This window comes from Balaenoptera borealis (assembly GCF_965194805.1).
Source record: "Balaenoptera borealis genome assembly, chromosome: 11".
Taxonomy (NCBI): domain Eukaryota; kingdom Metazoa; phylum Chordata; class Mammalia; order Artiodactyla; family Balaenopteridae; genus Balaenoptera; species Balaenoptera borealis.
In genome coordinates, this window is record NC_138868.1 from 11,162,002 (window position 1) to 11,181,116 (window position 19,115).

The 19,115-nt window shown below is 47.5% G+C and overlaps 2 protein-coding genes across 16 annotated transcripts in view; one reads left to right on the forward strand and one right to left on the reverse strand.

Moving 5' to 3' along the window:
• The window catches only part of STX3 (syntaxin 3), a 176,796-nt gene that overhangs the window by 128,309 nt on the left and 29,372 nt on the right, over positions 1-19,115 (reverse strand). The window contains exons 6-11 of one of the 15 annotated variants that reach the window (XM_082341284.1): positions 15,592-15,700; positions 14,662-14,735; positions 14,398-14,532; positions 12,508-12,618; positions 6,541-6,637; positions 4,299-5,549 (exon numbers count right to left, since the gene is read on the reverse strand). In XM_082341284.1, coding sequence (XP_082197410.1) covers positions 6,560-6,637; positions 12,508-12,618; positions 14,398-14,532; positions 14,662-14,735; positions 15,592-15,700 — 507 coding nt within the window. In that variant the 3' untranslated portion in view covers positions 4,299-5,549; positions 6,541-6,559. Of the gene's footprint in view, positions 1-4,298; positions 6,011-6,540; positions 6,638-7,164; positions 9,096-10,877; positions 10,992-12,275; positions 12,387-12,507; positions 12,619-14,397; positions 14,533-14,661; positions 14,736-15,591; positions 15,701-19,115 lie in introns of those variants that run through there. The other 14 variants (XM_082341283.1, XM_082341280.1, XM_082341279.1 and 11 more) reach the window with 14 other exon arrangements.
• On the forward strand, positions 58-4,024 carry MRPL16 (mitochondrial ribosomal protein L16). The gene is made up of 4 exons (XM_082341308.1): positions 58-250; positions 613-678; positions 2,346-2,494; positions 3,342-4,024. The coding sequence occupies exons 1-4, from the start codon at positions 196-198 to the stop codon at positions 3,825-3,827; spliced, it is 756 nt and encodes a 251-aa protein (XP_082197434.1). The 5' UTR covers positions 58-195; the 3' UTR covers positions 3,828-4,024.

Below are 19,115 nucleotides of genomic sequence, written 5' to 3' on the forward strand. Positions count from 1 at the left end.
TTCCGAGGCTCGCGTTTCTTCCGCTTCCACCCGCCCTCACTGCAGGGGGGACCGGCGCGAACGCAACTTCCGGCCCGACCAGGTAGGGGCCGGAGCCGGTTCCGGCGTGGCTCGAGAGTGCAGCGTTCCCTGCCCGCGTCGAAGTGTCCGCTGCGGTCGCCGTGGGGAGCCCGACGCGACCGCACGCGCGTGACCATGTGGCGGCTGCTGGCTCGCGCCCGCGCGCCCCTCCTGCGGGCGCCTTTGTTAGGTCAGAAGTCCCCTGTTGTTCCCTCCAGGCCTTGCCTCTCTCCACACCCCTCCCCCGCATCGGGTATCTCGCACAGTCCCAAGACTCTGCGCACGGTTGCGGAAGCACGGGGAAGGGGCTGCGCTTTGCTGCCGCCCCTCCCGCCATAAGATTCGTGCAAAAGGGTCAACAGCGTTCGTGCAACCTGGGGATCGGCGCCCAGAGTCCCCGGCTTGTCCTTTGGGGGCGGGGGGCAGTGAGCCCCTTTAGTGGAACCCACGTCCCAAACCCGCAGGACACCTCTGTCAGGAGCATATTTGGCCCAGAGTGTACCAAGCCCTGGCCTTCTCGCCTTCGTCGTTTAACTTGATCTGTCTTTGTAGATTCTTGGGCAGCGCCGCCCGCCAGCGCTGGCCTAAAGACGCTGCTCCCGGTGCCAACTTTTGAAGGTGAGAGCTTATCTGTTTTCCTGTTTGTAAGCCTTTTCTGTGATGGAACCCAGCAGAGGATAGGTTAAGAGTAGGGAGTATTCTTGTGCCCCCTATCCCCATTCACCCATTCAGTAATTACGTATTGAAGGCATACTGATGCCAGGCAGTGTTCTAAGCGCTGGAGAAAAATCGAACAACAAGAGACTCAAAAAGGCTCCTGCTGTCATGGATTATCTCCCCTATGGCCTGCCACTGGTGCGTGGCCCACAGCTGCCCACTCAGCTAAACCTAATTGGCCTCAATTTAGACTTTTGATGTTTGCTCCAAATGAGGTTACACATGTGCAGTCAGTAACAGTATTATGTGAAAAGCATTAATTTGTTAATATAAACAATTAAGGTAAGCCACAATTTGGTATATCTAACTTACCTTTTTTTTTTTTTTAATATATTGGAAATCTCAAAAAAAATGAAAGGGGCCTTGACCTCTGAGGGCCTTATCTTCTACACATAATTGTGAAAGTACTACATGCACTGGAGTACATACGGCCATGGAGGCAAGAGAAAGCATTACGAAGTTTCTCTTTAGCTACATAACAGAAATGGCAGGGGGCAGTTTCTGTAGCCCTTAAAGTCTCCTGTTTGATATTGGACTCCATCACAGAGCCATGCTTGTTTTACTATAGCAATACTTTAGATGACTTACAAGTTGATTTTTTTTTTCCATATTGTCAAAACGTCAGACATGATAAAGACGTAGCATGTCTGGCCCTCCCCCAGCAAGCACATTGTAGTACAGGTCTCAGCATGAAAAGCCCCTGTATATATAAAGAGCACTAGATCAAAGGAGTACTAGGTTGTAAGTTTCCCAACAAGAATGTGGCAGAGCAAGAGAACTTAGGTATTTTGATGTACAATATAGTATCCTTTCCACTACCTCTGTTATCAGAGAGGCAGTGTGGTATTTTTTCTTAAGTGACATACTGTCTAGCTTTGCTGTTTTGACTGGATGACCCGAACCAAATTATAAAATGTCTCTAGGCCTGAAGTTCCTCTTCTATAAAATGGAGATTAAAAATACTACCTGCCTAATGTTCTGTTTCTTGATGTGGATGATAGTTATGTGGGTATGTTTGTGTGTTCACTTTGTGATAATTCACATTTTTTATGGGGCCCTTTGATACATGTGTGTTAAACTTTTAAAGGTTTTAAAATATTAAAAAGGAAGCCCTAAAAGATACCAAGGCTATCAAGTTGTTTTAAAGATTAAATGAGATAATGCATGTAAAGCATTCGGCTCAATTCCAGCACTTAGTAAACATTCACACACACACAAAAATGTTACCTAGTGTTATTTTGTGACACTCTCATATCTCTATACCTTCTCTAACAGTCCCTTTTTCAGTGTTAGGTACAGAGTAGGCATTTTAAAAAAGCGTTTCGGTTTGAAGGTGAAAACTTTGCTCTCTTAAAAGGTTCAAAAACATTTGCATCAACCACTGTCGTAATCAGAAGATTCCAGTGTCAGTGAAAGCACCCACAAGATAAACCTAACACACTTTTGGAATTGTTGTTGAGTGGTAACTTTAAGACTTTGACCTGATTGTTATAAATCTTTCTAGGAAGAAAATGAATCCTTTGAGATGTGTGGTTTGACTTATTCTTGGTTGTCTGTGCTCCTTTTAGATGTTTCCATTCCTGAAAAGCCCAAGCTCAGATTTGTTGAAAGGGTACCACTTGTACCAAAAGTGAGAAGAGAGCCTAAAAACCTGAGTGACATAAGAGGACCTTCCACTGAAGCCACTGAGTTCACTGAAGGCAGTTTTGCGATCTTGGTGAGTCCAGCGTCAAGCGGCTATAGGATGGAAGCCAGGGATTAAAATAGACTCCTTGAGTTTATTCTTGTCTCTTCCTCCACAGGTTTTACTAGAACTGCCACTAGTTGCCCTTTAAACTGATGAGCAGGACCCAGTAAGCATTAAGTCATAAATGTTTTTTGTTTTACGTAGAGTGAGAATAATGTGAAAGCAGAAGGAAGAGGCTACCTAATTTACCCCATAATCAGACCATGAGATTTTCTCAAGCCTCTGGTCAAAATAAAACTATCCATGTTTTAGTACATGGGACAGACGTTTCCTTACTCATCAGGTAGCTTCCGTGAAGCCTTGACGTCAGTACCTACACAAATGGCTGTGGACAAGGATTTAGTTGCCATCAGGCGGCCAGAGTGATGTTTTAATGTCCGATTCCCACAGCCTGCATGATCAGCCCCTGCCAGCCTCTCAGATCTCAGTCTGTTCCCCATTCCTCTCTCTACTCCGGCCACACTGGCTTCTGCTCAGACTCACTAAGCCATTTGCTGCACCAAAGCCTTCGCATACGCCATTCCTCTGCCTGGAACACTCATCTGTTTTCCCTTGGCTGGTTCGTTCCATTCTGGCCTCAGCTATAAAGGTCACGTCCTCAAAGAGGTCTTCCCTGGCTATCCATTGAAGCGGGTCCACCCTTGTTCCCATTTATTACTGTACCCTAGGCTTTTCCTCCATGGTACTTACTAGAACTTATATTTATACTTTCATGTGTATCATTGAAGCCACAGTTACCATAAAAGAAGAGACATAATAGATCCCATGAAGGATATCTAAATCCCCATATGTTTCTAATTCTTCCATTTACTTTTAGGCACTGGGTGGTGGTTACCTCCACTGGGGGCATTTTGAAATGATGCGCCTGACAATCAACCGGTCTATGGACCCCAAGAACATGTTTGCCTTATGGCGAGTACCAGCCCCTTTCAAGCCCATCACCCGCAAGGGTATGGGACAGCGCATGGGGGGCGGCAAAGGTGCCATCGATCACTACGTGACCCCTGTGAAGGCTGGCCGCCTCATAGTAGAGATGGGCGGGCGTTGCGAATTCCAAGAAGTACAGGGTTTCCTCGACCAGGTTGCCCACAAGTTGCCCTTCCCCGCGAAGGCTGTGAGCCGTGAGACTCTAGAGAAGATGCGGAAAGATCAAGAAGAACGAGAACGGAACAACCAAAACCCCTGGACCTTTGAGCGCATTGTCACTGCCAACATGCTGGGGATACGGAAAGTGCTGAGCCCCTACGACCTGACCCATAAGGGGCGATACTGGGGCAAGTTCTACATGCCTGAGCGTGTGTAGTGAGGATGTGAGCAGGAAACGGACACAGGCTATTTATTCCCCTCAGCCAGTCCTTCAAGTCTTCGGGTAGCTCTGATGTCATAACCAAGGAGCAGCATATGAGTAGATGCTTTCTGAAAAGCTGTACATTTTCTGTCAGGTTTTTTAAAGTGCATTATATTTATATTAAATAAAGTTTGAGCATCACCTCAAGATGATGTAACTTCTCATTGGTCACTAATTCCCTTAAATGATTAAGAACCAGGCCTGATTGACCGTTTGTTAGGAGCTCTGATTCTCCCCGGCTATAAGATAAATGTCTTCAAGGCTGAAGCAAATGTTTGCATCTCCCACCTCTGATTCAAGTCAGACTTAATATCTGTACTGCCTTTTATATATACACACTTCAGGAGCTAGTTTCTATGACATTTTACTAGTTACAGACTTTTAATGTTTTTTGGAAAAGCAAAGAAAACAACAGTACGTAGGATGATTGATTCAACATATTTATTTACGCCCAGCTACCCATCTTCTCTCAATCTTAGAAGGGGGGATGTTGGACAATACGGCAACAGACATACCCTTGCCTTTCAGCAAAAGGAACTGATAGAAACAAAACCTGAATTGTGTGGTCCTTCCTAGGCCTGAAGCCCTCCGGGGATGGGGGGTATTTGGCTCTATGTCTGTGTCCCTCCAGGTCCTAGCATAGTGCACGGTGCCACACAGCACTCAAATCATGACTGTTGAATGAACAAGGGCCCTGGGTGACTCAAAGCCCCATGGTTCCAGCTCCCTGTTTGCCTTTAACAAAATTCATCTATTTTTCAGAGCTAGCCAGCAATGGTTTCCATCCTGTATTCAAACCAAAGGAAATACAGATTGATAGGAAAAATATTAAACCATTTGCTTTGAAAGTGGGCAGAAAACAGCACACTGACTAAAATGTCAATTTTTTAAATCCCACTTTCTTAAAAAGTAAGACCTCCGGCAAAGAATAATTTACTTTCAAAAGTACAAATTTAAGCAGTGGTGTGGTCCTCGAGAATTGTATACCGTGATTTTTTAATATATTTTTAGTGAACCTCTTGTACTATAACTAATCACTAAATTGCATTAGAACACACCTGAACCTTGAATTGGGGACAGTGTTTGGAACAGTTTCTTGTACACAAGTTACTGGCCAGCAAAGCCAGTTTCAGCTGGCAGCGTGAATCAGTGAGAAGGGGTGTGAGTGACAGCCTCGTTTTTCTGACCTAACTTTGTCACTTCTTCGTTAGGGTTCACAGAGCATGGTATTCGTGACTGTTGGGCATTCAATCACAGCATAATGTGTTTCTTATGGGGTCCACGTTTAATTACTGAACCACAGTCCTGGGGCCAGCCATCTCTGCAAAGTAAGAGGCCGTTGACAGAACTCTATCACCACCTCCCGTAAAAAAAGGACTTTCAAGTGCATGTTGTGAAAGGGGGGCCTGCTGTGCTTCTGCGTGGGTGGATGGACCATTCCCAGGCATTTCTACACAGGCTGTGACACAGACCATTTCCCACTGATGCCTTAAAGCGTTTAAGAGGCAAGTCCAAGGACTCGGCCATAGCAGAAATGAGAGCTTAATTTCAGATAAAGTCAACAGATTCTTGAGCAGCTATAAGCGGCAGGCACTGTGCTACGTACTGGGGACATAGCAGCGAGGGAGACGTGCCTGGGGCCTATCGTTAGACAATCACCTTGGAGAACGTTGGACCCTGAAGAAGGAAGGAGGCAGAGCGTTGGTCAAAGGTGAGACCCAGAACTGGAAGAGCAGAAGTGACAAGTGCCCTGATCCTGACTGACTCCCAGCAGTTAAAATCAGATCCTGATGAGCCGGGTGTGCTTCAGCCGTAACGTCAGCCTGGGCTCTGGCTCCGAGTTTATTTCCTAAACAGGTACCTATGCTTTCTCCTCTACCCTGCGGTCTCCTTTAACCATCCTCCTAACCTGCTACACAGTGCTGTACTCCCTGTTCCTTCACTCCTGCCTGCCACCCAAGTCCATATTTTTGTAAATCTCCCTTTTCGTAACTTTTAACTGGTAGGTGGTTGAGGTCCTGTGTCCTAAGAGGTTTCATAATGGAAAAAGCTTTTGAGGAATCTGCAGCGGAGAAGGGATGGCACCACAGAGGTGGAAGAAGAATTGAAAATGCCAGGTGAGGATCCATCTGTGAGGACTGAAGGGGATAACAAAAACGGAGGGAAAAAAATCATAGATCATACAGCAAAACGTGTGGGGCTAGGATCACCAAGCCTGTCTACAGGGGTAAGGGACTACTCACAAGGCTGCAAAAACCTGGCCTAACCTCATAAGGGGAAAATTTTATTGATATTTACTTTGGGCTCCCTGTGTGGCCCTCTTCCAAAGAGTTCAGGGTGCTTCTAATGCAGTAATGAATTCATTCTCCTCTGCCGTTCCCACAGGCCAGTGCCCAGATTTCACTACAGGAAATCAACACCCTTAGGCAAAGCATTCTGAACAAAACAGTCTGCTACCAGACCTGCTTACGGGACAGACTGCCACCTTCTGTCTCCCCATTTACCTATTCCCTACCAACTCCCTCTTCACTCATTTTTCTTGGTTTTCTCCAACCTTTATTCCAGCACCCAATCCCACACAGATTAAGGCACCTGGTGACAACCAAAGCCCTCAGGACACAAGCGTCTCGAGCGAAAACAGGCCTGACCCTCCCCACAGACGGCTCACCTGTTTTGTTTTGGCTTTTTCAGGCAAATATGCCCCCAATAGTAGAAGCTAAGATGATCACAAGGATAACACAGCAGATCATGATCATGATCTTCTTCTGCTCATCCAGACAAGGAAAGAAAAAGCACGTGAGAAACAATGTCACTGCAGAGAGGGTTCCAAAGGAAGGGAGACAGGGGAGGGTCTGGGCATGGAAGCAGATGTGAAGGTAAAAGGAGATGGATCTGGCTTCTAGAACCCAGGGTACTAAGAGAAACGTTACTTCTCGGTGAGAGATGCAAAAATCAGATCAACGGCAAGCTCAGAGGATGTTTCGTATGTAACATGTTCTGCCTTCCAGCTGCCATCCTATCAGATTTACCCCACTTCCCCCCAGAGCGAGATACTCTCAGTGAGTCAGCTGAAGTCTTTTGTGGGGGGGGATCCCTTGAAATCTTAAGACTCAAATACAGTTACAATGCACTCTTTGAGAGTTAAACCATTTTCAAGAATTAGAACTTCTGATCCATCTGATCTAGCACATGGTTAAAAAAAAATCTAACCTCTTTCCGAAACCTAAACAAAAGTCACCACATGGTGGCAGCCAGTCACCAAGTGTTTTACAAGGACATCGAGCCAGAACTGTTTCACAATCAATATAAAGTCATTTATTTTTAAATTAGCAATAAAATAATCAAGTTTACATTTTTAAAAAAAGTAAAAAGAAAGAACAAAAATCCCTTCACTTGTATTCCAAACTATAAGCCCCAGGCCTCAATCTCAGGAGAGCAAAGATCTGTCTGTGATTGAAGCTTGTCTGCCCTCGTTGCGGAGCCAGGCCTGTTGGACATCATAGCCACAGGCAAGACGGCGTCCCCTGGGCTCCGTCCAAGTGCTGGGCAATGATGAGGAGTAATCATTCCTTTGCAAAGGAAGCCAATGGACCAGGCCTGGGTCAGGGTGCTCGCCCTATCCTAGAATGCATTAAAGTCAAAGCTGAAATATCAATCCGGGAGGCCGGCAGAGACCAGCAGGGGATCTAAGGGGCTCACACTGGCTCAGCACCGTCACTACACTTAGAAACTTCCTGGCTTTTGTTTGCTCCATGACAAGCGGGGGCGACAAAGAATCTATCAAGCTCGTGAATCTGGGAGCAGGAGGATCTGCTGAGTAGACCCTGGCCTCCCCGAGCTGACTCCGTCCTGGAGACGGGACATCCCGAAGGTCCCATGAATGATAGCAGACTGCTGGGGGATGTTCTCAGGACAAGCCTAGCCCAGGCAGCAAGCGGGGAGAGGTGTTGAGCTTGTCACACCTTCTGTCTGCTAAAAACCTAATGGGGGTCAAGTTAGTCCTCACCCCAACCATCTGTGATTCTCCGAGCGCTTGTGCAGAAAACAGCAGGTTTCCCGATGATGTGGGAAGGTCACATTTCTACTATGATTCATTTGCAGGTAAGCAAATGTCTCTTACCTAATTTTTAGCCTAGCTCAAGTTATTTTTTTGAGGTTATAATATCCTCATTTCCAGTTTCCTACTTCCTGAGAGACACATACATGTATGTACATACATCTCACACACACGATTATAAAAATACACTTGGAACACATGAAATGGCTGAATACTCATACTCGCCCCGGCCTGAAACATTCCCAGAGCCTGAGACTCAAGCACCTCATCCCTGGCCTAATTTTAGTGCCTGGTTATTCTGGGCCTCAAGGCAATGGCTTCACAAAGCATCACTCTAACAGTAAACAGCCAGTTCCCAAGACTGAGACACGGAAACAGTTACTCCATACGCCCAGCCTTTACAGACGGTAACCTCAGACGACTGTCTCATGGCAGCGCCTCCTTGAGTCAACATGAGGGAGTACAACGTAGGCAGAGATCGAGTTGGCCATCGAGCTGAACAGACTGAGAGCTTAATTTGAGGTTGAATTTCAAACAAGAAGTCAGCTTCCAAGACCAGAACGACCTCTGCCAGTCCCTCCTGCTTTCAGGACAGGGACAACCAGCCATGAGCACTGGGGTCCTGCCATGTAGAAGACTCAGGTCCAAGCCTTACTGTTGCCGAACTTGGAAGAATCCCCTTGCTTTGTTAAAGATATCCACCCCCGGCAAAAAAAAAATACACTGCGATTCTGGGGAGAAGAACACTCCATGAGGTAGAAAATACAGCACCTTGGAGAGGTCTCAGGTAGGCTCTCCAAGGTGCGGGGCATAATTTGACACATCAGAGGGGAGAAGGAGAAGCCGGGGCAGTTCCTACAGTCCAGGAAAAGGTGCTTCAGAGTCGGTGGGGCAGGAGAAGGTTCTGAGGGCTTCATCAGTAGTTTAGATTCTCCTGGGCTAGACTGTTTGCTGGGTCAGGTCCAAGGTTGGTTACAAGAAAACAAAGGAACAGGTCCCACTCTCTCTCAGGAAGGCCATTCACACTCCGTTCCCATCTGAAGACAAGGGCGGCCACACCAGGCTGGGGTGAAGTGGGCTCTACTAGAGGCAGGGGGAGGAGGAGCCGGTCAGCGGCCAGGGTGACGGTGAAGAGCAACAGTAAGACTCAGCCACAAGCCACACACCTAGAAGGTGGAGAGGAAAGGTCAGAACCAGCTGCAAAAAGAGAACAACGGAAGACTCAACACAAACCCGAGAAATCCAACAAGCACACCCACGACAGGGCCTGGAATTAAATACCCCACCGCACCAGAAACAAAAAGCCCTGTTACAAGAGGCAAAAAAATAGGAAAACCCCTGGGCCTTTTACAGCCCTTCCCGGGGGCTGTCGCGTTACCGTGGAAGGACTTATGGGAAGAGAGGCACCATCGCTGGTGGAAAACACCTGTTCTGTCTGTGGGGCTCCCATCAACACCTTTCGAATACAAGTTTCAGAAGCTTGCTGGCACTAGAGTCATCTTCTCCTTAGTCCCCCTATCCCCCACTCATCTTAGAAGGCAGAAAGGCACCGTGAAAAAGATGCAGAAAAGTTCAGGCGTCACACCTGCTCTGCCTTGCGAGCGGTGTAGGCTTTGGGCAAGTTCCTAATTTCACTGAGCTTCACAGAGCTTCCCCAATGAAGATGGGGTGATGATGTTATCCTAGAGCACAACTGGGGAGCATAAACATATTCAGAAAAATAATACTTAAGAAGTCACAGAAGTCTTCACGGTGCCAGTAACTAGATCATTCTTGTCATGCTGCTGCTGTACACATGAAACCCTGATTCAGTGGTCAGCTCTATTCTTTTTACCAGATTTTAAAGAAATTAATATCCTGAATTTTAAAGTTGCTATTGGGACTTCCCTGGTGATCCAGTGGTTAAGAATCCGCCTTCCAATGCAGGGGACGTGGGTTCAATCCCTGGTCAGGGAACTAAGATCCCACACGCCACGGGGCAACTAAGCCCGCACACTCTAGAGCCCACGCGCCGCAATTACTGAGCCTGCGCACCACAACTAGAGAGCCTGCACGCTGCAACTACTGAACCCACGTGCCACAATTAGAGAGCCCGTGCACCAGAACTAGAGAGAGAAGCCCGTGAGCCACAACGGAAGTTCCCACATGCCACAACGAAGATCCCACATGCTACTAAGACCTGACACAGCCAAATAAATAAATATTTTTTTAAAAAGTTGCTGTCCTCTAAGGTTCTCTAGACTTTGTAGATGATGATAAATGGCCACCTTGTTTTACAAAGAGAAGCTAGGTCCGCTATTAGCTGTGTGTTCCAACATGCCCGTTACCTAACTTCTCTAAGCCTGAGCATCTTCATCTGTAAAGTAGGGACGATAATAGCACCTGTCTCACGCGGGTGACGTGAGGACTCAGTGATGCACGTGTAGGTGTTTAGTACATTGTCTGATACAACCCAGCCCTCAAAAATGTTAGCTACTCTTATCGTTCGAGATCCAACCAGTCAACCACAAACAAAACCCTACAGACCCAAATCCCGATTCAAAGCTTCATTTACACTGAAAAGGATATGGAAGGCAAAGCCCAAGATACCTGAAAGCCAGTAAGAACTCACAAGACAAACCCCAGATCCCAGACATAGACTGCACCCAGCTGAGGAGGAGCAGGCTTGCTAGGAAAGGGGAGTGAAAATGAGGGGCGGTGTTGAAACAGGACAAAGAGTGGGGACAGAACCCACAGAATAGGAACAAACAGGAGACCCAACCCCTGTATGCAGCCAGGACCCGAGAACAGGAAGTTACACAGATGAAAGAACGCACAGGTACTGAAGTCTCAGAGCGCTCGGTGTGTCCAAGGACAACCACGGGGGGAAGAAGCAGAATTTTAAATCCCAGGCTCATTTCTCAAGAGGGAGCCAATCCAGAGTCCCCGAGTACCTTCCATTTACTTACATTTCAGGGCAGCAGCCTTCCGGGCCGCCCTTACTTCAGCCCAACGGAAAGTCCAATAACCAACGCTAAAATGCCCAGCAACACAACCACTACCACAATGATAATTATCAATTTCTGGAGAGAGGGATAAGAGAAATAAAAACAAGTCATTATTACAAACAACCAGAAAGCCATAGTAAGTCATCCAAAACCCAACCCCTCTGCCTCTACATAGGAAGCATCTTATCAATCTAAATAAATGAAATAAAAAGCCAACATCTCTACATAAAGACACTCTATTAGGATATTTTGTTTCTTAAATTACTTGTGCACTAGCAATGCCAGCAGATGGGAATATGGAGTTTGCATCAGCTCTCAGCTCACACGGTGGCCTTCATGTGCGCAGAGATATAAGGGCAACCATAATGGGGTCTCCAAGCAGCAACAGGCCAAGATACAAGTGACTCATTTGTTCCTTTTCAAGGAGGAGTATAAAGACATTTTTGACATAGTCCTAATTACACACGTCTGTCCATCTCTCCCCCAAAGTACATTCCCACCTGTCAAACCCAGTACAGTGACTGGGGATCAGAAAGTATGGTTACGGTGCTGTTGCAAACCAGCCTGGATTCATCATGTAAAATAACTTCCCAGCTCCCTAGATACCTGCCCAAGCAATAGGTAAAGTTGGAAGAAAAAGAAAGAATTGACGAACAAAAATATCAAGAGCCCAAGAGAAATAGAAAAGAGCAGGCTAAAAAGCAAAACCCACCAGAGCTAGCCGCCACCGTCACTAGGTAGAGAAGCTTACAAGTCCTCAGGCGACAGGGCCACCACAACTAGAGGTGGGGGGTGGGCCGTGGAGACAGGATGGCAACAGCTTGATTGAAAAGCTGAATTTGAATCCTGGTTCCTATGCTTCCTAGGTGGCCCGAAGCCAATTACTTAACCTCTGATTCTCAACTGTTTCATCTATAAAGGAGAAGTAATAGGTGCTCCCAAGATACAAGATAATGTTCACATAGCCATCAGCACACCACTGGGTTCATGGTAGAGAAAAAGAGACCAAGTCGGGCAGGGCTTGGGCTACCGGAGTGGAAGGCAATGAAGGGAAGGCTTCTGAACAGCAGAGGAGTCAAGTGTAACAGCTGAAGGGACCATGAGCTCTGGCCAGGGGCTTAGCAGCAGCACCTGGGCAATGATGCAGAGCTGCCTGCAAATGTGGGTTCTCGGGTAGAGGGCACGTGAGCCAGATCCATGCGAGGCACACCTGGGAAGGAAGGGAGCTATGCTCTAGGGAAAGCTGAGGTAGGCTTTTGGACGAGGCCAAGACGGAGGGAAGGCACGGGCTCAAGGACACGGGTGGGGGCGACCAGAGAGAGGAGAAGCCGGTGGGTCCAGCTGGGACTAAGGGCTCACCCTCCGAGCTTCACTCTGATACTTGACAGCCTTTTTGGTATCTGCCACGGCCCGCTCCACGAAGCCCACTGACTGGTCCATGTTGTTCTCAATACGATCAATCATGGCTCCCTTTCCGCGGATGCAAGAGGTGGGTGCAGCAGAAAGAGGGACGGGGAGAGGGAGGAGAGAAAGAGCGAGAGACGGCGCGCACAGTGGACTCTCTTCTCCGAAGGCAGCAGGAGAGGCTCACCTTCCGGGCCTGACCCTGGTACTTCACGGCTCTTTTTGTCTCCTCCCGAGCCTTCTCCACATGGTCCACCGTGTGCATGACATTCAACTCTATGTTATCTAACATCTCACCCTGCAAAGGACAGACACTAGTCACACCCAGGAAACCCACCCCAGGACAGTCCTAGCTCACACGAGAAAGGGGTTCTCTTTCTTTTCAGCACCAAAAGGAGCATCTGGAAACTTTAACATGCAGCCTTCTGTGGGGCAAACTTGCACAACTTCCCCATGATTACCTGTGGTTCCCCAGGCCTTGGTGGCTGTCACTCATTCCAGAAACATTCACTCAGTTACTTCTCTGTGACAAGCACTGCACTGGGCACCTGGAGCACATTGTCTAGATGCCTGGAATATTCTGAAGGATCCCGCCACCTTTTTTTTTTTTTTTTTAAAGTATGTGAAGAGAGAAGCCAAGATATTGGGTTGGCCAAAAAGTTCGTTCGGGTTTTTCTATAACATCTCACAGAAAAACCCAAACGAACTTTTTGGCCAACCCAATACATCTATCTCATGTTTTTAGGGCATTGCCAGGATGCCGGCTTCTTCCTGGTCATTCAGACCTGAACCAAGTTCATTCGGCCTGAACTGAGTTCATTCACTACTATAGAATAGTGCCCAGCACACAGCAGGTGCTCAATAAGTAGCTGAGGTGGGAACAGTTGTTTTCTCTAAGGTACTCCCAAGTCCCGTAAGTGACAGACATTGGTTTTACCTGAGTTATCTGGTTAAGAGACAGCAGTCTCTTAATAAGATTCCTAACCTTTTCCCAGCTATTACTTCCTGACCAGAAGTTTGGTCTCTCCAATTGATTTCTGTGCATCTTAGGATGGGAATTCCCTTCACCCACCTAGACCTTCCTCAACCCAACCCATGGCGTTATGTCAGTCTCTACACAGAGAACAGAACTTACCATCACTTGAATCTCAAACCAGTTCCTCGGCAAGGCAGTGTGGGGAGAAAAAAGAAGAGTAGGGATGGAGGGGCAGGAGAAATGGTCTCAAAGGCCGCAAGGGGGTGGGAGAAAGGCACCCGAGCCCAGAGCAGGGAACTGATGTCAAAACCAGCCAAGTGGTGCTTGGGCTTCAGTTAGGTTTCCTTCTACAAAGGAAGCAGTTTTCAATCCTCTCCAGGTGGCAGAGCCACTGGGAGTTCATGGTAATAGTGGCACCAAACCATGACACAGTGGCGAATTTAACTGCATCATAAGAACCAGGAGACATGTGACCATGTGACACTGAGACCATGTGCTGGGGACAGGGCCATCCATCCCTGAGCAGGCTTACCCGGGACAAAACAGCCTGTCAAGCTAAGCACTGTGAGAGTTTCAAGTTTCTCTGTAAATATTACTTTGCTGTCCCTTCAATCCTTTTGTTGTCTGCTCTTGTTCCTTAGCAAAAACTGTCAACATTTTTGGAAAAACACACATACAGAAGAAAAAAACAAAAATGGAAAAATACAAAAACCTCTGTTAAACCTAACTTTTCACCCTAAACTGGGGAAAAGGCCCCATGTTTTCAATGTCACCAGTGAAATAGTTCCTATCAGGAGATTGTTTTAAGGCATCACCATGAAGAACCCATATCTCTAATTTAAAAAAGACAACGATCCTGAGGCTGGAGGGAACCAGGTACTTGACAGAGCACATCAAACCCCATATTAATCAGAAATGACTTCCAGGCCAAAGTAACAGGCGTGAATGATGAGGCTGCGATTGCCCAAAATGTCAGCATCTACTTCGCAAGTTCCCAATGATTCTCCCACCCCATCCGGCTTTCCAGGAGTCCCGTCTCGCCCTTCTCAGGAAGCCCCGGGCTTCCTCTCCTCCCTGCCCACGCGGCACCCACTGGGCTACCTGGTTCTCCACCAGCACGGCGATGTCCATGAACATGTCGTGAAGCTCCTTGATGCTGCTCTCCAGCCTCACGATGTCCTTGTGCCGTCCCTCGATCTCACTGAGGGCTTGCTTGGAAATCTGAGAGTCGATGATCTAGGCCCGGCCGCACAGAGACCAACCATCGGCCATCACGCCCGCCGCAACCTCACCCACACCCTGCGGGGCTCCCGCCGCCCCGTCCTCCCTGCCTCTGCAGCCCAGCCCGCCCCCACCATCACTCACCCCCGAGGTGAAGATGGCAGGGTTCCCACTCTCCAGCATCTCCTCCAGCTCCTCATCTGTTGTCTTTCTGCCGGCTTTATAACAAGAGGAGGAGAGCATCAAATATTAAGATCAAAGCTCACCATTTCAGAAGTTCCCTGAAAATGGGAATACAGCAAGTTCACTTTAAAGACCATGGCCTTACAAGCCTCCGGACTCGCCTTTCTCTGGATTTCTCCCCTAATCCAGTCCATCCTCAACATTCTCAGCAGTTACCTTCCTGAAGCCCATGTCTGATTACATTCCTTTCCAGCTCAGAATGTCTCCTGGCCCCCTTCACTCCACCACGGAGTCCAAGGTCCTCAGGACAAGGAGCCAGTTCCTGGGTGAGCCCTCCCTCCATCCGCCTTAACCTCACCCTGCTCCACCCAAATGCGCCCTGTTCCCAGGCACTGGACGGCCTCTCCCTCCTGAACATGCGTGCTTTGTTCTGCCTGCGCCCTTGTTCGTTCGGTTCCTGCACTCAAAGCACTTTCCGCCCTGTGGGGCCCTGCAGTCCGGTTTCTGATTCCTGAAGGGCGTGGCTCTAGTAACTTCTTTATTCCTCATGGCAACTAGCACCATTCTCTGCTGTCAGACAGGCAGCAAAAGATGTCACGAGCCCCACGGAGTGCAGCTGTGTAGCAAGTGCTTCCTTCCATGGATGCAGAAACGCTGGCTCCCACGGCAATCAAACGACTCGGGCCTGGTAACTCCGAGCCATCTTTCAGCCTAAGACGCAACGTCCAGGATGCACCAGTGCTGTGAGGCCTGTCCTCAGCTTGGGCACGAAAGAGAAGGCAGAAGCCACCGGCGGGGCTCCTGCTCCCTCTCCCCGGGCCTCACGACTGGGGACGGACAAGCACGTGGCAGGAAGGGTGAAGGGGCACAGGCCAAACTTCAAACACGCACTGATCTCGAGCTGCCGCTGGATTCGCCCTTTGCTGCGTTCACGGAAGTCCACCTGAGCCTCGTTGTATTTGGTCATCACCTCCACAAACTTCCGGGAGAGGACGGAGTGCTGTGGGAGCAAGGTCAAATGCTGTGAGCCCCCAGGAGGCGAGGGGAGGGAGGGGAAGGTCCACAACTCTTATAGAACCCCAGCCCCGACGCAGGCTCATCTACAGCAGCACTGGTCCTGGAACCAGAAGCCCAGGGACAACTCGTGGTGGGAATGCAAACGGGTGCAGTCACTGGAAAACAGTATGGAGGTTTCTCAAAAAACTAAAAACAGAACTGCCGTATGACCCAACAATTCCACTCCTGGGTATATATCAAAAAAAACCCCAAAACATTAATTTGCCAAGATACATGCACCCCAATGTTCATAGCAGCATTATTTACAATTGCCAAGCAACCTAAGTGTCCATCAACAGATGAATGGATAAAGAAGATGCGGTATAGATATCTACAATGGAATACTACTCAGACATAAAAAAAAAAGAATGAAATTTTGCCATTTGCAGCAACATGGATGGACTTGGGAGGCATAAGTGAAATAAGACAGAGAAAGACAAATACTGTATGATATCACTTATATGCGGAATCTAAAAAATACAGCAAACTAGTGAACATAACAGAAAAGCAGCAGACTCACAGATAAGGAGAACGAACTACTGGTTACCAGTGGGGGCGGGGAGGGCAATCTAGGGGTGAGGGAGTGAGAGGTACAAACTATTGGGTGTAAGACAGGCTCAAGCATGTACTGTACAACACGGGGAATACAGCCAACATTTGGTCATAACTGTAAATGGAAAGTAACCTTTCAAAATTGTATGAAAACGAAAACAGAACAAAACAAAAAACAAAGACCAGGTACAAGACTCAGTTTTTTGGTTTCCTAACTTTACACCGTTGGAAAAGTCGGCTGACCTTTCCAAAGCATGTTTTCAGTATCTATTAACCTGTCTTGCTGAACTCCTATAGTAATTGTGAGGCCAAAGGAGATACCCTGTGAATCTCAGAGGCCCTGCTTTCTAAAGCTGCCGGACTCCCTCCTACATCCAAAGATCCTTGGGTTGTTACTCAAACTGACCTCCCCAACTTTTCTTGCTTCTAACTCAGTGCCTTCAGTCAATGGCCCTGGTGCCTAAACTCAAATCTTTATCATTTTTTTTCCTTACCCACCTCTCAGCATCAAGCCCTACTGGTTTTTCCTTTGCAAAATCACCAATATCCATGCTTTTTTCAAACCAACTACCACCAGGCAAATTCAGACCAAAATCATTGCAAAACCCAACTAGAGACCCACCTGCCTCTTGCCTCTTTCCCACTCTGATCCAGTTTTCAAATGGTTCCCATATTATCTCCTAACAAACTGCAACCCAAAGTAAATGCATACAGGCTACTCAGTCAGATCCAAACTCCCTGGACTGTAGCCAAAGGCCTCTGGAATATGGTGCTATGTTCTCTACCAAAAACTCAACGTCCACTATCCCATGACAAACTTTTTTCTCTAGACAGGCTGCTCTCTTCACGTCTGCCCCTCACACCCACCCCCACCCCCACCGCTACCAACCCACCCAGGCACCCACACACACCACTCCTGCCCCCATGCCTCTAAGGAGAACCTCTCCCCGAGCCTGTCCATGTTGGCATCTTGCCCACCAAGGCCCAGCCTCCTCTGGCCACCCTAGTTTTTCCCGAGATCGTCTGATGCTGGGAGCACATGCATTTGATCCCATCTTCGTACACGTTCTCCTGTGGGTCTTATGTCATAGTTTCCTTGTGCTACTTGAACATCGTGCCAGTTCAAGGACAAGGATCATATCTTTGATGACCACCAAACAGCCTGACTCCAAACTGGACAACTAATGACCAACAGTCTTCAGAGAGAAGACTTCAGTTTCCTCACCTGTAAACCAAGGAGGCTCACTAAACCCTCAGCAGTGCTCTGGGAGCCTCAGGCACCTCCTTAGAGGACAGTGTGAGAGGGGCCACCAGCTGGACTCGGCCCTGTCCCCCACTTCAACCTGGGCAGCTCCCCTCCACCAGTTCTTCAAATTGAGTTCCAAATAGTGGTTGTCGGTTGTTTTTTGTTTTTTGTTTTAAAGGCTCCACAGCTAGAAAAGGGAACCCTCCTACACTGTTGGTGGGAATGTAAATTGGTGCAGCCACTATGGAGAACAGTATGAAGGTTCCTTAAAAAACTAAAAATAGGGTTACCATATGATCCAGCAATCCCACTCCCCATCATATATCTGGAAAAGACAAAAACTCTAATTTGAAAAGACACATGCACCCCAACATTCATAGCAGCACTATTTACAATAGCCCAAGACATGGAAGCAACCTAAGTGTCCATCAGCAGAGGAACTGATAAAGAAGATGTGGTACATATATACAATGGAATACTACTCAGCCATAAAAAAGAATGAAATAATGCCATTTGCAGCAACATGGATGGACTTAGAGATTATCATACTAAGTGAAGTAAGTCAGACAGAGAAAGACAAACGTATCACTTACATGTGGAATCTAAAAAATAATACAAATGAATTTATTTACAAAACAGAAGCACAGACATGCCTCACAGACATAGAAAACAAACTTATGGTTACCAAAGGGGGAAGGGGGAGGGAATAAATGAGGAATATGGGATTAACAGATACACACCACTATATATAAAATAGATAAACAACAAGGATTTACTGTATAGCACAAGGAACTATATTCGATATCTTATAATAACCTATAATGCAAAAGAATCTGAAAAAGAAGCATATGCATATATATATATATATATATATATATATATATATATATATATGCAAAACCAAATCACTTTGCTGTACACCTAAAACCAACACAGTATTGTAAATCAACTATACTTCAATAAAAACTTTAAAAAGGGACTTCTCTGGTGGCACAGTGGTTAAGAATCCGCCTGCCAATGCAGGGGGCATGGGTTCAAGCCCTGGTCCAGGAAGATCCCACATGCCGTGGAGCAACTAAGCCCGTGAACCACAACTACTGAGCCTGCGTGCCACAACTACTGAAGCCCGCGTGCCTAGAGCCCGTGCGCCACAACAAGAGAAGCCACTGCAATGAGAAGCCTGTGCACCGCAACGAAGAGTAGCCCTGCTCGCCGCAACTAGAGAAAGCCCACACGCAGCAACGAAGACCCAACGCAGCCAAAAATAAATACATTTATTTAAAAAAAAATTTTTTTTTTAAATTAAAAAGACTCCACAGCTAAGAAAAAAAAAAAATTAAAAGATTGGACTAGGGCTTCCCTGGTGGCGCAGTGGTTGAGAATCTGCCTGCCAATGCAGGGGACACGGGTTCGAGCCCTGGTCTGGGAAGATCCCACGTGCCACGGAGCAACTGGGCCCGTGAGCCACAACTGCTGAGCCTGAGCGTCTGGAGCCTCTGCTCCGCAACAAGAGAGGTTGCAATAGTGAGAGGCCCGCGCACCGCGATGAAGAGTGGCCCCC

Coding starts and splice junctions, on each gene's coding strand:
- MRPL16 (XM_082341308.1), top strand. CDS start 196: ATGTGGCGGCTGCTGGCTCGCGCCCGCGCGCCCCTCCTGCGGGCGCCT. Junction 251..612: donor CCTGCGGGCGCCTTTGTTAG/GTCAGAAGTCCC, acceptor CTGTCTTTGTAG/ATTCTTGGGCAGCGCCGCCC. Junction 679..2,345: donor CCCGGTGCCAACTTTTGAAG/GTGAGAGCTTAT, acceptor TGCTCCTTTTAG/ATGTTTCCATTCCTGAAAAG.